We start from the raw sequence: 12,408 nt of genomic DNA, 5'->3' as shown, positions 1-12,408 counted from the left end.
GGCCCAAAAAAAAAAAAAAAAAAAGATGAAGGCAAAACACCAGAAGCCGGGAGAGGCCTAGACACCCTGATGTGAACTTCTGTTGGCTGAGCCCCTCGTTTGCTGTTCCTCCTTCGTTAGACTGTAAAGTCTCCCGGGCAGGGCCCAGGCCTACCTCTGTGCAAATGTGGGAGGGCTGGTCGGTCAGGCCCCGGCTCCTCTGTGTGCCTGGCTCCGGGGGAGCTGCGTGGCCCCAGCCAGCTCCACAGCTGCCTCGTCTCCTTCCGTGCATCTCTCCGACCGCCCCCAACATCTCCCAGCCCCAGAGCCCAGCTCCACCAGCGGCTCTGCCAGGACAGAGCCCTTGCTCAGCCCCTGGTCACCGGTTCCTCACCTGACCTCGCTCCCTAACCAGCCACGCCCCTGCCCACCATGGCCTCTGAGCTTTGCCCAGCTGGGCTTCCACAGGGCCTGCCTGGAAGCCATTCACCCTGCATAAACTGGCCGTCAGTGGCAGCCCCACACCCCAAGGGTGACTACTGCCAGGGGTGATGGGGATCGCACCACTGGCCTGCGTCCAGCCTCCAGCTGGCTCTCAGGCCCCCTCTCAGCAGATCAAGGAAAGGAGCTCTAGGCACTGGCCCTTCCTGCCTATTCCCTGCCTGGCCGTGGCTTCTGCTGCCCTGGCTCCTCAGCGGGGCATGCGTGGCCCCTGCAGGACCTGGGCCCGAAGCCCCTGGCTCCTCGTCCCTGCCCTGGGTGAAGCTTCATGTGACCTCTACTCCCCCAGGGATGCAGACCTCTACTCTACCTTTCCTGTGGCCCTCGCTGGACCCGGGACAGCCATCTAACCATGGATCTTTTCTCTTTTTTTTTTTAAAGTTTAATTTGGCCACACTGGGCGGCATGTGGGATCTTAGTTCCCTGACCAGGGATCAAACCTGCACCCTTTGGCAGTGGAAGCGTGGAGTCTTAACCGCTGGACCACCAGGGAAGTCCCAAATCCAGGATCTCTGTAACCCTTTGGGGTTCCCCTGATTTACCTGTGGTTTACAGTGCCCAGCCTGGAGCTCAGGGAACGTTAGTTGAATGAATGAATGAATGAATAACTACTGCACCCAGGACTCCCCTTCACTCTATCACTCCCTGACCCTGTCCAAAGCTCTGGCTGGGGACACAGGTCACTGGTGGATGTCTGCCCCCAGGGCATCCTCACCACAGACAGCTGACGTAATGGCTGAGAGCCCTCCCAGTGGGCCAGGCTGCACGCGGCACACACCCGCCCTGGGGGCCTCTCACAGCAAATCTGTGGGACCTCAAGCCCGGGTCAGTGGAAGAGAACCTCTTTCATCACAGCTGGAATTGCACCAGAGTCCCCAAGTCTTGGGCTACTCAGGGACAGGGGCGGGCGTGGGGTGCTGCCAACGATAGGGCCAGGAACCTTTGGGTGACTCCAGCCCAGCCCAGGTAATCACTGGTCTCTCTTAATCAGCTCTGACTCCACTGCCCCAGAACTAACAGTCAGTCAGAGACACATTGGTCTTTCACCTTGAGCTTAGCCTGCCTGCCACGTAGACCTGGGGTCAATGGCTACTGGCAGTGCGGGCAGGCTGGCCAGGCTGGATGCTGAGGGCTGAGGTGCGTGCAGAAGGCCAGGCCCCGGGCCCCAGAGCTGGGCTCGGCTCTGCCCGTGCTGCCAGGTTGGGGCTCCCCTCCGCCCTTCGACGTACCCTGATGTTGAGGCTGGCCACCACTACCTCCCCCGTGGGCGTGACGATGGGGATGTTCTCACACACGATCCCCTGCTCCACATCCACCACTTGGCCTGGAGAGAGAACGCGAGGAAGGGAGAGAGGGAGCAGAGCTCTCCCGCCACCTGCCGCTGGGCACCACGGACCCCCACCCGCGACGGCACGCCACTGTGTGGCCCAGGGGCCCTTGGGAATACAGTGCGGCTGCCCACCAGCTGACTACAGCCCCCTTGCTGTGCTCTGGGCGGCGGAGGGGCAAAGCCGGTTCCCTGGCCTCTGGAGCCCGAACGTGGCGTCCGCCCCTGCAGCCCCTCAGCGCCACACCACCTGAAAGGCGGCTGCGACGCCTGGGGGCCTCTTCCCCAGCGCCCCAGCCCCTACTGGAGCTGCGCCCCCCTCTCTCGCAAAGGGAAACCCTGGCCGGGGCACTTGGAAGGGACTGGGCACGTGAGCACGGTGGCCAGCGGCGGCCGCTCTGAGAGGGAGGGCTGCGGAGGCCGCAACGTGCCCAGGAAGCCCTCCGTGGGGCGCCGGGCAGCCTGCTGTGGGAGGGCTGGGACCAGGGCGGCCTCTTTGGGGAGGGCTCCCTTACCTCGGATCTGCAGGGACCCCTCCACACGGACACCAGACCTCACCACGGCCCCGGCCCCTGCCTGAGCGTCCTCTGGCTCCCCGGGCCTCTTGAAACGGCAGTGCCGGACGTCTTCAAATACCTGGAACATCTCGTGGACCCGGGCTGTGTAGCCAGCCAACTCTGTCACCTGCAGGGAGGGCGACCGTGGCTCAGCCCCCGCCAGTGGGGGCGGGGAGGGAGGGGAGATGGTAGGGGCGGGGGCTGGGCGGGGGGTTACCTCCTTGTAGGACACCATGACCCGCTCGATGGCGTCCGCGGCAGCTGTGAGGAGGTTGCGGGCGATGGTGAAGGCTTCCGTGCGCTCGCTCACCAGCTCCTCCTCCCTCGCCTCCAGGGCCACCTTCTTCGCCACCTCCGAGTCTGCGGGGCACAGCGGGGTGGGGAGTGGCGAGGACAGTGGGAAATCATAACTGACCCACTGGGGCAGAGAGCAAGTCTGTCCAGCCAATGGTGCTCGGACAACCGGCACCCACACGCAGAGGAAGGAGCCCTACCGCACACCACACACAGGAGCTCGCAGAGCGCAGCGCCGCACCGGCCTGCGCGGAACAGCTAAGACCACAACTCTTAGAAGAGAGCAGGGGTAAAGCTTCGTGCCCTGGGATTAGGTATGGCTCCTTAAATGCGACACCAGAAAACACAAGTGACAAAAGCAAAACAGGTAGGGGAGCTTCGACAAAAGTAAAAAGTTTTGGGCACCAAAGTAAGTCATCCAGAAGGTGAAAACACAACCTACAGACTGGAAGAAAATATCTGCAGAGCATATATCTGCTAAGGGCCCAGGTCCCAGGTCCCAGAATACATAAAGAACTTTTTCAATTCAACAACGAAGAGACAAACGACTCAATTAAACAATGGGCAAAGGGTCTGAATAAACATTTCCTCTGCAAGATACACAAATGGCCAAGAAGCATACGAGAAGATGTTTATTGGTCACCAGGGAAATACAAAATCAAAACTGCAATGAGACACCACTTCACACTCACTAGGATGTGGCTACAGCTGAAAAGACAGTAAAAGTGCTGGTGAGGAAGCGGAGCAGCTGGCGCCATGAGACACCGCTGGTGGGGATGAACGATGTGCAGCTGCTGTGGAAGACAAGTTTGGCAGTTCGTCCAAATGTTAAACAGAGGGTTACCAAATGACCCAGCAATTCCACTCCTAGGTGTACATATATCCAAGAGTGAAGACAGAGGTCCACACAAAAAATGATACACGAGTATGCGTAGCAGTTGTTCCTAAGAGCCAAAAGATGGAAACAACCCAAACGTCTACCGATGGATGAGTGGATAAACACGATGTGGTAGCTATGTACGTACAATGGAACATTATTCAGCCATAAGAAGGAATAAAGTACTGATTAATCCTAAAGTGTGGATGAATCGTAAAAACACGATGCTAAGTAAAAAAAGCCAGATACACAAGGCCACATATTGTGCGATTCCATTTATATGAAATGTCCGGAAGACGCAAACCCATAGCAACAGGAAGATTAGTGGTCGCTGGGGGCTGCCAGGTGGGGTGGGAAGTGACCACTAATGGGTCCGGGCTTTCTTGTTGGGGTGGTGACAATGTTCTAGACTTAGATAGTGGTGACGGTTGCACAACTTTGTGACTGTATCAAAAACCACTGAATTGTACCCGTTAAAAAGGCCGAATTATATGGTATGTTAATTACGTCTCAATAACGCAGATATTGTGTCCTGTACTACAACGGCAGCCCCTCCCGAGCCTCTCAAACAGGAATATCCCCTTTCAGACCTCCGGTCTACCCCGTGTAGCCCTCATCTCTCCCCTTGCTGCCGTATTCTGTGGCTGTCTTCAATGCTACTATTTCTCCCTGAGAGCCTGCTCGTGTCTTGACTTGCTTTGTTCTTTTCTGTCTCAATTGAGACCCCGTGGTCGCTCACTTCAACCCTTTCCTGTCAATGGCCTTGACTCCCTTGACCGTTGGACCCCCTAGAGGGGCAAGGTTTTTACACAAGGAATGTTCTGGAAATGGTGATGGGGAGCAAGGGGGAGGCCAACTCTGAGGGCTAACTCTATCCAGGGGCATAAATGGATCTGAGGTTGGAGCCTCAAGGATGTGATGGTGGGGGTGGGCTGGGAAGGGCCAGGGAGTCAGGTCAGGGCAGGTGCAGTGTGGGGTGGATAGGGCCAGACAGCTGGCTAGAGCACCAGGAGTCCAGGGAACTGGGCGGGGGAGGGGAGTGGTGATTCTGACAGTCTAAGGTCCCTAGGCAGGGGGGACACAAACCCTCCTCCCCGGACATCCTGAGAGCTGGAAAGGGACTGCGCACAAAGGGAAAGGGTCTGCGCGGGGACCCTGGCAACAGTGGGCCCCTCCCTGGAGACAGCATAACCCTCTGCAGCTTTCCCCGGAGCCTTGGGGGCTAAGATGAGTGCCCCAGAGCCAGACACCTGACAGCTCTTCCCGGCCAGGCCGCCATGCAGGCAGGCCAGAAAGGCAAAGGTAGCTACATCTTTCCCTGTGGATAATCGCTGGCCTCCCCACCCGGTTCCCAGCGCTCTCTGTCTCCAGTTACTGGGGACACAGCAGGGACAAAACACATAAACCTCTGGCCTCCTTGAGTTTAAAGAAGTGGCAGAGCCTCTCTAAGGCAGCCGCAGACGTGGAGCAGATGGGCTGTTCAGCACTTTGAAGAGCAGCGAGGCAGGGGAGGGGGAGAGAAAGGCGGGGCGGTGGTCTCACCTAGAGGGTGCCTGCGAGCAAAGCTCCCATAGAGGGAGGGAGGGGCCGTGGGTGGCAGAGGAGCAAAGGGCCTGAGGTGGAAGCAGGCCAGTGAGACAAGCGGAGTGAGCCAGGGGGATGGGAGCGGTCCACATGTTCACAGGTGACTGGCTATAAGGGCCATGAGGGTGGGGACAGGAGCTCAGGACTCTGAATCGCCCACAAAGCCCGACACAGCAGAGGCGCCAAAAAGTCCTAGGCCTTCAGAGGAGGGAGAGGCCTCGGGGACTAGACAGGCTGAGCTGTGCCCTGTGCCAGCTTCAGAGGGAAGCGGCCACAGGCACTTCCTCACGGAAACCACGGCTGGGTTTCCTCCTGGGTCCGATCCCATGCTCCTGGCCTAAATCAAGGCCACCCTTAGTGTAGGTCCATTGGTGGAAGCAACTACCCCCTCAATTAGACCTTTCCTCTTGGGGGTCACCCAGAGAGGGACAGACAGCTGAGGGTACGGAAGCCCCAAGGGAGAGACACCAATAGGGACAGAATCAGAGAGACTTCTGGTTCTGAAACACGCACGTCAGGCTCTCCCTCTTTACATATACCTGAAAACCCTCTTACTACCAAACTGCATAAAATATAACACCTTTTAAATCAGAGCTGTGCTTGCAGGAAAGCAAGGGAAATTCCCAGGAGTGAGAAGAGAAGCCAGTAGCCAGGTGCTCCTGTGACATCCCCAGAGATGGAGAAGACAGGGCTCTAGGTGCAAGGACCAAAAGGTCTCCTCTGAGAATTTGTAATTATGTGTCTGGCCTGCAAATTAATATCACCTGCAAGTGTGGGGACCCCTCCTGCCCCAAGCAGAGAAGTTAACATGAAAGTGGCCTCCAACTGGTTCATTACTGGGCAGCTGCTTGGCTAAAACTAAAGCAAATGTGCGCAGGGGAATCCTACCCTCTAGCTAGGCTGCAGAACCCACAAGGACCACGAGCAAAGAAGACCAGCAGACGGAAGATAAAGCTGGCTTAGACCCCCAAGAATTCAGACAACCGAATAGCTGCCCAGAGACCATGGAACGAGCATGATTAATATGGTCGCCGGCAGAACTTTACAGAAATAGCCATTGAAATAAAAAACAATTCAAATTAGGGACTTCCCTGGCGGTTCAGTAGTTAAGGCTCTGTGCTTCCAATGCAGGGGGCACGGGTTCGATCCCTGGTCGGGGAGCTAAGATCCCTCATGCCAGCGCGGTGTGGCCAAAAAAAAAGAAAATTCAAATTAGATGCAGCCGAAGAGAAAACTAGCAAATGTGTGAGCAGGAAAATCTGAGGAAAACTCCCAGAATTCAGCATAGACAGTGCTAGATGGGGAAAAGTGAAGAGAGACAGACAGTCACAAAGGAGTGAGAAGCCCAACACGTCGAGAGAGTTCCAGAAGGAAAGAGTAAAAAGAATGAGAGAGGCAATATTTGAAAAGATAACACCTGAGAACTTTCCAGAACGATGGAACAGTCTGAGTATTCAGTGGCCAGAATAGAGAGAAACACACAGGCAAACGCTTCCTAAAGAAACTGCAGAAAAAGAGAAAAGTCAAACCAGGGAGACCACGCAGCCTGCTGAGAGCGGTTAAGCTGGTAACAGATTTTCCAACGGAGGCAACGGGATGTTGTCAATGGGCTGAGAGAAACCGACCGTCCGTCTCAACTCCCTCACCCAACTGAACTTCAGTTTGGGGGTAGGGGGAGGATAAAACAAAGACATTTTCAGACAAGAAAATCATCTCGAAGCTCCATGATGAAAGCGTCACAGTAAGGACTTCTGAAGGACGGCTGTCTGAAGGAGGGTCACTGGGCCGTGGGGAAGGGCGGGGAAGCCAAGAAAGCAGAAACTCACAGGTGAATCTGAACACGCACCAACCGGATAAAGCAACGGCAAACCTGTTGCTGGGGACATCAGCACGTCAGGCCGGCTGGTCCTCCAGTCCACGTGTTCTAAGTAAGGGCCCAGAGAAGGAGGAGCTATTGATTAACCCAGACTGTTCTCAAGTAAGCACATTAACCTTCGAAGGGCAACCATGAAAAGGCTGCAAACAGAATGAATTCCTTGCAAACCAGAAGAACAAAATGCGAATCCCTCCCAGTCCCCCCAAGGCCCTGGGGAAGGGGGCTCTGCCCTCGACAACCTGCAAGAGCTACTGCAGGCGTGGGTGGGAAGCCAAAGCCCAAGCCAGGAGGGGGCTCCCTCGACGTACCTCCCCACCCACCCACTTCCAAGATGAGCCGAGGGCAGGGCCAGATGCGCAAGGGTGCACGCGCCTGGTGAAGGCTGTTCCTGAGTCGCAGTCCCTGGGCTTGGCCAAGTGGGACCAAGAAGCATGAGATGCCGTAAAGGGGAGCCGCACACAGGGCGGCAGGCAGCAAGGAGCTCCGGGAGAGTGTGGCCTGCCGGGTGCCCCCCGAGCCCAGAAGTAGAAAAGTCAGGTGAGCCGGGTGAGCACGGGGCCCCCCAGCCTAGCCCAGCGGTGCAGGAGCACAGGCGCCCGCTCACCTGACGCCGCGTGTCCGGTGGCGGTGATGATGGGCACGGCCACCATGAGCAGTCCCGAGGCGCTCCACACATATTTCATGAGGAACTGCTCCAGCATGACATACCACAGGCGCTCCAGCAGAATGAGGTTGATCTGCGAAGCCAGGTCCTGGTAGGAGTGCTGCAGCAGGGCCAGCTCCACCTGCAGGGATGGGGCACCGGAGACCCAGCGGCCTGGCGGTCAGTCCCACAGGGGCGACAGCGAGAGTCCCCAAGTGTCGCTCACACAGGCCACGCTGTATGACGACCACGACAAGGTTGAGAGCCGGGGTTTAGGACTGGGCCACGTTTACAGGGGACAGGTCTCAAACTCGGGGGAGGTATGGGATCGACATCACAGCATTGGGGTACAGCGGCGGTGAAGGGGCTCACCCGCCCACCTCCCGAGGCCCACGCTCATCTCCTTTCTGTTACCTCTTCAGTTGGAGTGCTCACCACACCCCTCTCTTTGCCCTGGACAGCTTCTCGACATGGGCTGAGGGCAGCCACCTTGCCTGTTTCTTTGGGCAACTGCTGGGGGGCTATCCTGAACTAAGCGAAGGACAGCCAGGAAAGCAAAAGGTGGTTGTTGGTTTTGAAAAACTTGGTTCAATAACCTCTACCTGCTTAGGCTCCGCCTCCCTCTACTTTCCCACAGTTCCTCTGGGTGACACACTTGCACTGCATTCTCCCACCAGAACCTGCAGGGCACACTCCCAAGCCAGCTCGTGCAGGCATCGCCCTCAGTGGACAGCCCCATGCCCAAGCCAGCTGAGGACTCCGGCCCACCCGCTCAGCAGTGAGTGGGCCTCCCCTGCCCTCTCCCTCCTGCACTGGCCACTACCTGCCATCTCAGGAGAGGGACCTGTGCAGGGCCTGGAGAAGAGAGAGGAGAGGGAGTGGGAGAGAAAGAGGCTCCCTGTGACAGCAGCAGTTAGACAGGCAGGGGGCTGGAGTGGTCAGGAAGCAGTCAGAGCAAGGTGGCCATTGGGGCATAGATTTCTTGGTCGGGGGGCACATGCCCTAGCCCCGCCTTCCCACCCCTGACCGACAATAGCTGCCCAGCCTGGAACAGTTTCCTTTGCCAAGTGGTTTCACAGCTGACTCTCCATTTGATTCTCACCACGCCCCACTGTGTGTATATTCTCATGTCCATTGCAGCCCAGATAGGCAAAGTGACCTGCCCCAGCTCACACAGCCTGAAGGTAGCAAGAGGTATGGAATTTGGATCACATTGGCTGAGCTATTAGGAGGACCAAATTCTTGTAAACGATGCTTCATGCTTCCACTTATGAAGAAAGGTCTACCTAGGCACAAGCCAGTAAGAGGTTGTGTGTGTTTGTATGCGCGTGTCTAAATAAGCCTCGAGATCCCAGTAACAGCAGAATACCCTGCTGTCTGCCCTCCAGCCGGTCACCTCTGCCCTAGCCTGTTGATCTGAGCCTGGGCATGGGGACATCCGCCAATGGGACTGGGGTGAGCCACCTGCCTATACAGTAAGGGCAATCAACCCACCCATGAAGGCCCATCACTCCACACTGCTTTCAGGCCTTTGGCTGAGGCCTAAACAGACAGGCTGTGGACGCTCACAAGGTCCCTCCCGCCCTGGCCGGTGAATCCTCCCGGTGAGCATGCGATTTGCTGAAACTAGCCCAGAGGAAGTCCTTCAAGGAGCCAGTGATCTCTCTTCTACCCCCCACCACCCAGGTCTGCGGCACCGCTCAGTGGCTTTGCCTCAAGCCCATCTCCTGTTCCTGAAATGAGCAACTGGGCAATCCAGGCTCATGCTGGGAGCTGGCAGGAGCTGACAATGTAGCTACGGGGAACGTGCCAAGTGCCTCACCCAAGGCCACGGCTGCCTGCCAAGGCCCTGCGGCCTGGAGGACAGGAGAGGAGGAGAGGGGGGTGCAGCTGCAGACCAGGCGCTTTTTCTCCTAATCTGGAGTCCAGCCCACGCCTGGGATGCCCCCTATCTGCTCAGGAATAAACGCTTTTTAAAAATCAGAGACAAGCCTGCCTATCTGCCTGATGTGATGCGCAGCCAGTGAGACAAGGTCTGGGGCACAAGGCCACCTGACCCGGGGAGGACACATGGGCCTTCACGAGATGGATGCCATTGTGCCCCTCCCCCGAGAAACACTGGGAACTGAAACCAGAGTTGCAGAGAGCCTAGCCAGAGGCAGCCGCAACCCCAGGCGCGAGGAAGGGGAGGGGCTGAGGCGAGATAAAGGGAGCATTGGCCTGGAGTAACCTTTCCTAGGCCCGGGCTACTGGGCTACTGGCCGTAGCTGGCCCGGCCCCCCGACCCGGCCTGCTGGGAAGCTGCACGACTGGGACCTGGGCGGAAGGGCGGCCACGCTGGGGGCAGGGTGGCTGCCGGGCAGGCAGGAAGTGCGTCCTGCCGCAGTGGCGGCCTGGGCCCGGCATCCTGGGCCGGGGCCTCGGGGAGGCAGCCAAGCCCCACAGCCAGGCGGGCCTTCGGGCTCCAGATGGGGGAAGCCTTGGCCTGGAGCGCTGAGCTCCACCACCGCTGCGGCCGGCACGCTGCGCGCTGCTCATTAACCTCCGCTTGGGCTGAGTCATGCCCATAATGCCCGCCTGCCCGGCCAGCCAGCTGGGCCAGAGGCCAGCCTTCAAAGGGTCTGGGGGCCCAGGAGGGGCCAGGCAGCAGACCGCGTCCCCAGATGGCAGGAGCCTCCTCTCTGTTGGCTAGAGGCATGGGGCAACCAGGGAACTCTAGTCTCAAATCGCTAGGGTCCACAGCCCTAAGGCCAAGACAAGTGAGGCGGAGCAGAAGCAGAAGTGGCCCAGGGCAGTCCCCACCCAGCCTTCCTGCTTCTCCGTTACTGTGCCATCTGAGCTGCCCAAGGCCCTGGCTGGCCCACACCTCTGGCATCAGCCGGAGGCAGCCCTGGCTCTCCTGCCCCTGAGCCCCCAGCTACGCGCTTTCCGGTGCCCCAAGCTGCCCCACCTCGTGGCCCCCATAGAAGGCAATCTCCTCCGAGTTGGCCACCACCCGGGAGTGCATGTAGCGCAACTCCCCCTTCCGCCGCGCCTCCTCTGCCACCAGCTCCCCGAACTTGGGCGAGAAGGCTTGCAGCACGTTGGCCGTGAGGAACACCACGAGGCCAGCGATGGCCGAGGGCCAGGCTGTGCCGGCACCGCGGGAGCGGGCCACTCGAACCAGGGTATAGGTGGTCACAGCCACGTCCAGGAGCGGCTTGGTCAGGTTGGAGTAGAGGTGGGCCACGGAGGCGGCAAAGGCCACTACATCCTCCGTCAGGGACTGGTCTGGGTTGCGGAGCCGCCCGTCCATGTTGCTGACCCGGTAGTACGTCTGCTGGGAAAAGTAGAGGCTGTAGGCGTGGGCCACCAGCCGGCTGCGGAACGCCAGGGCCAGTCGGCCCTCTAGGTAGCGGATGGCACTGTTGACGAAGGTGGCGGGGAGCGCGATGAGGAGCCACTGCAGGAGCTGCCAGCCGAAGGCCCGGGGGTCCTTGCGCACGATGCAGCGGGCCAGCCGGCCGTCCAGGCGGGCCACATAAACCGACAGGAAAGTCCGGCTCACCAGGGCGGCTGAGTGCAGCGCCAGCAGCCCCGTCTCCCGGCACAGGATCCTGGGGAAGAGCAGCCGCAGGAGCCACAGGAGTCGCTGGAAGAACACCCGGTTGACACCGGCCTTGGCCGCTGCGCCCACCGTGGCCCCGGAGGCCTCCTGCGCGGACTCCCCAGCCGGCGTCTGAGGGCCCCTGGCCGGAGCCAGGCACTGCCGCACCAGGGGGTAGATTTTGTGGGCTCCATAGGCCGTGAGGGCTAGGACCACAGCTGTGCGCTTCAGCGTGGTCACCCGCGAGGGCCGGGGGGTCGAGAGCACCGTCATGTCACCTGGGCTGGACTCACGGGTCTGGGACTGGTGCCTGAGGCAGCAGAGGAGGCAGGTGGCTGGAAGGGTGGTGGCTCTGACCCCAGGCTCGTTGTCTAGGCAACTGGAAACCTCGCAGTGGTCCCTGATACTGTCGCTTTAGGCCACCCGGGTGGTGCTGGGCCCCCTGGTGCGGTGGTCTCAGGGGCCTCCAGGGTCGCGGCCTCTTCAGGCAGCCGAGGTGGAGGAACTTGTCAGTCCCCTGGCCCCTGGGGTCAGAGCCTCCAGAGGTCTCGGGCAGAGAGGGCGTCTTTTCCTCTCCACCTCCTCCTCCTCCCCCGGGGCACCGGGCGCGTCCGTCCGCTCCGCAGCCTGGCTGAAGCGACTGTGACTCCGCCACCCGCCGGGAATCCCCACCTACCCACCCACTCTTCCCCAGGGGGAACTCGGGGGAAGGGGAGGAGGCGGAGGAGGGGTGGGAGGCGGAGCCAGGGCGCGGGGCGCCCCACCCCGTTCTCGCCCCACGGTTGGGCCCCGCCCCCTCCCCGGACCACAGAGACGTGGGAGGACCGCGTGGGCTAGAGAAGCTGCACCTCGCCTTCCCGCCAAGGCCTCGCCCCGACTCCCCGCGCGCCCGAGGCGCAGCTTCTTCCCCAGTCCTGGGCGTCGGAGCCTCGGCTCGGGGGCGGGGCGGAAAACCGCCTTGGGAGGGGCCTCCGGGGCATCGCGGCGGTTGGGGGCGGGGCGGGACCCGGCGGGAGCTTCCGGTTCCGGCTGCGGGGAAGGGGCGGGGCCGAGGTTGAGGTGAGAGAGTTAGGCGGCGACGAGGCGTGACGGTTGACTGTGGGAAACTCGGTGAGCGAGCCCGCGCTCCCGGCCGGTCTCCGGGGTCGCCGAGGTGCCCCGGCTCCTCGACGAGGCGGGGGGGG

At 59.9% G+C, this 12,408-nt stretch overlaps 1 protein-coding gene across 1 annotated transcript in view; it reads right to left on the bottom strand.

The window, feature by feature from the left end:
* The window catches only part of ABCD1 (ATP binding cassette subfamily D member 1), a 17,018-nt gene extending 5,162 nt beyond the window's left edge, over positions 1-11,856 (bottom strand). The window contains exons 1-5 of the mRNA XM_007456668.1: positions 10,589-11,856; positions 7,600-7,780; positions 2,582-2,724; positions 2,323-2,491; positions 1,710-1,804 (exon numbers count right to left, since the gene is read on the bottom strand). Coding sequence (XP_007456730.1) covers positions 1,710-1,804; positions 2,323-2,491; positions 2,582-2,724; positions 7,600-7,780; positions 10,589-11,497 — 1,497 coding nt within the window. The 5' untranslated portion in view covers positions 11,498-11,856. The remainder of the gene's footprint in view (positions 1-1,709; positions 1,805-2,322; positions 2,492-2,581; positions 2,725-7,599; positions 7,781-10,588) is intronic.
* Between the last annotated feature and the right edge of the window lie 552 nt (positions 11,857-12,408).

This window comes from Lipotes vexillifer, unplaced genomic scaffold, assembly GCF_000442215.2.
Source record: "Lipotes vexillifer unplaced genomic scaffold, Lipotes_vexillifer_v1.1 scaffold899, whole genome shotgun sequence".
Lineage (NCBI taxonomy): Eukaryota > Metazoa > Chordata > Mammalia > Artiodactyla > Lipotidae > Lipotes > Lipotes vexillifer.
The sequence above is the reverse complement of the archived record's forward strand: the minus strand, read 5'-3'. Positions and strand labels throughout refer to the sequence as shown.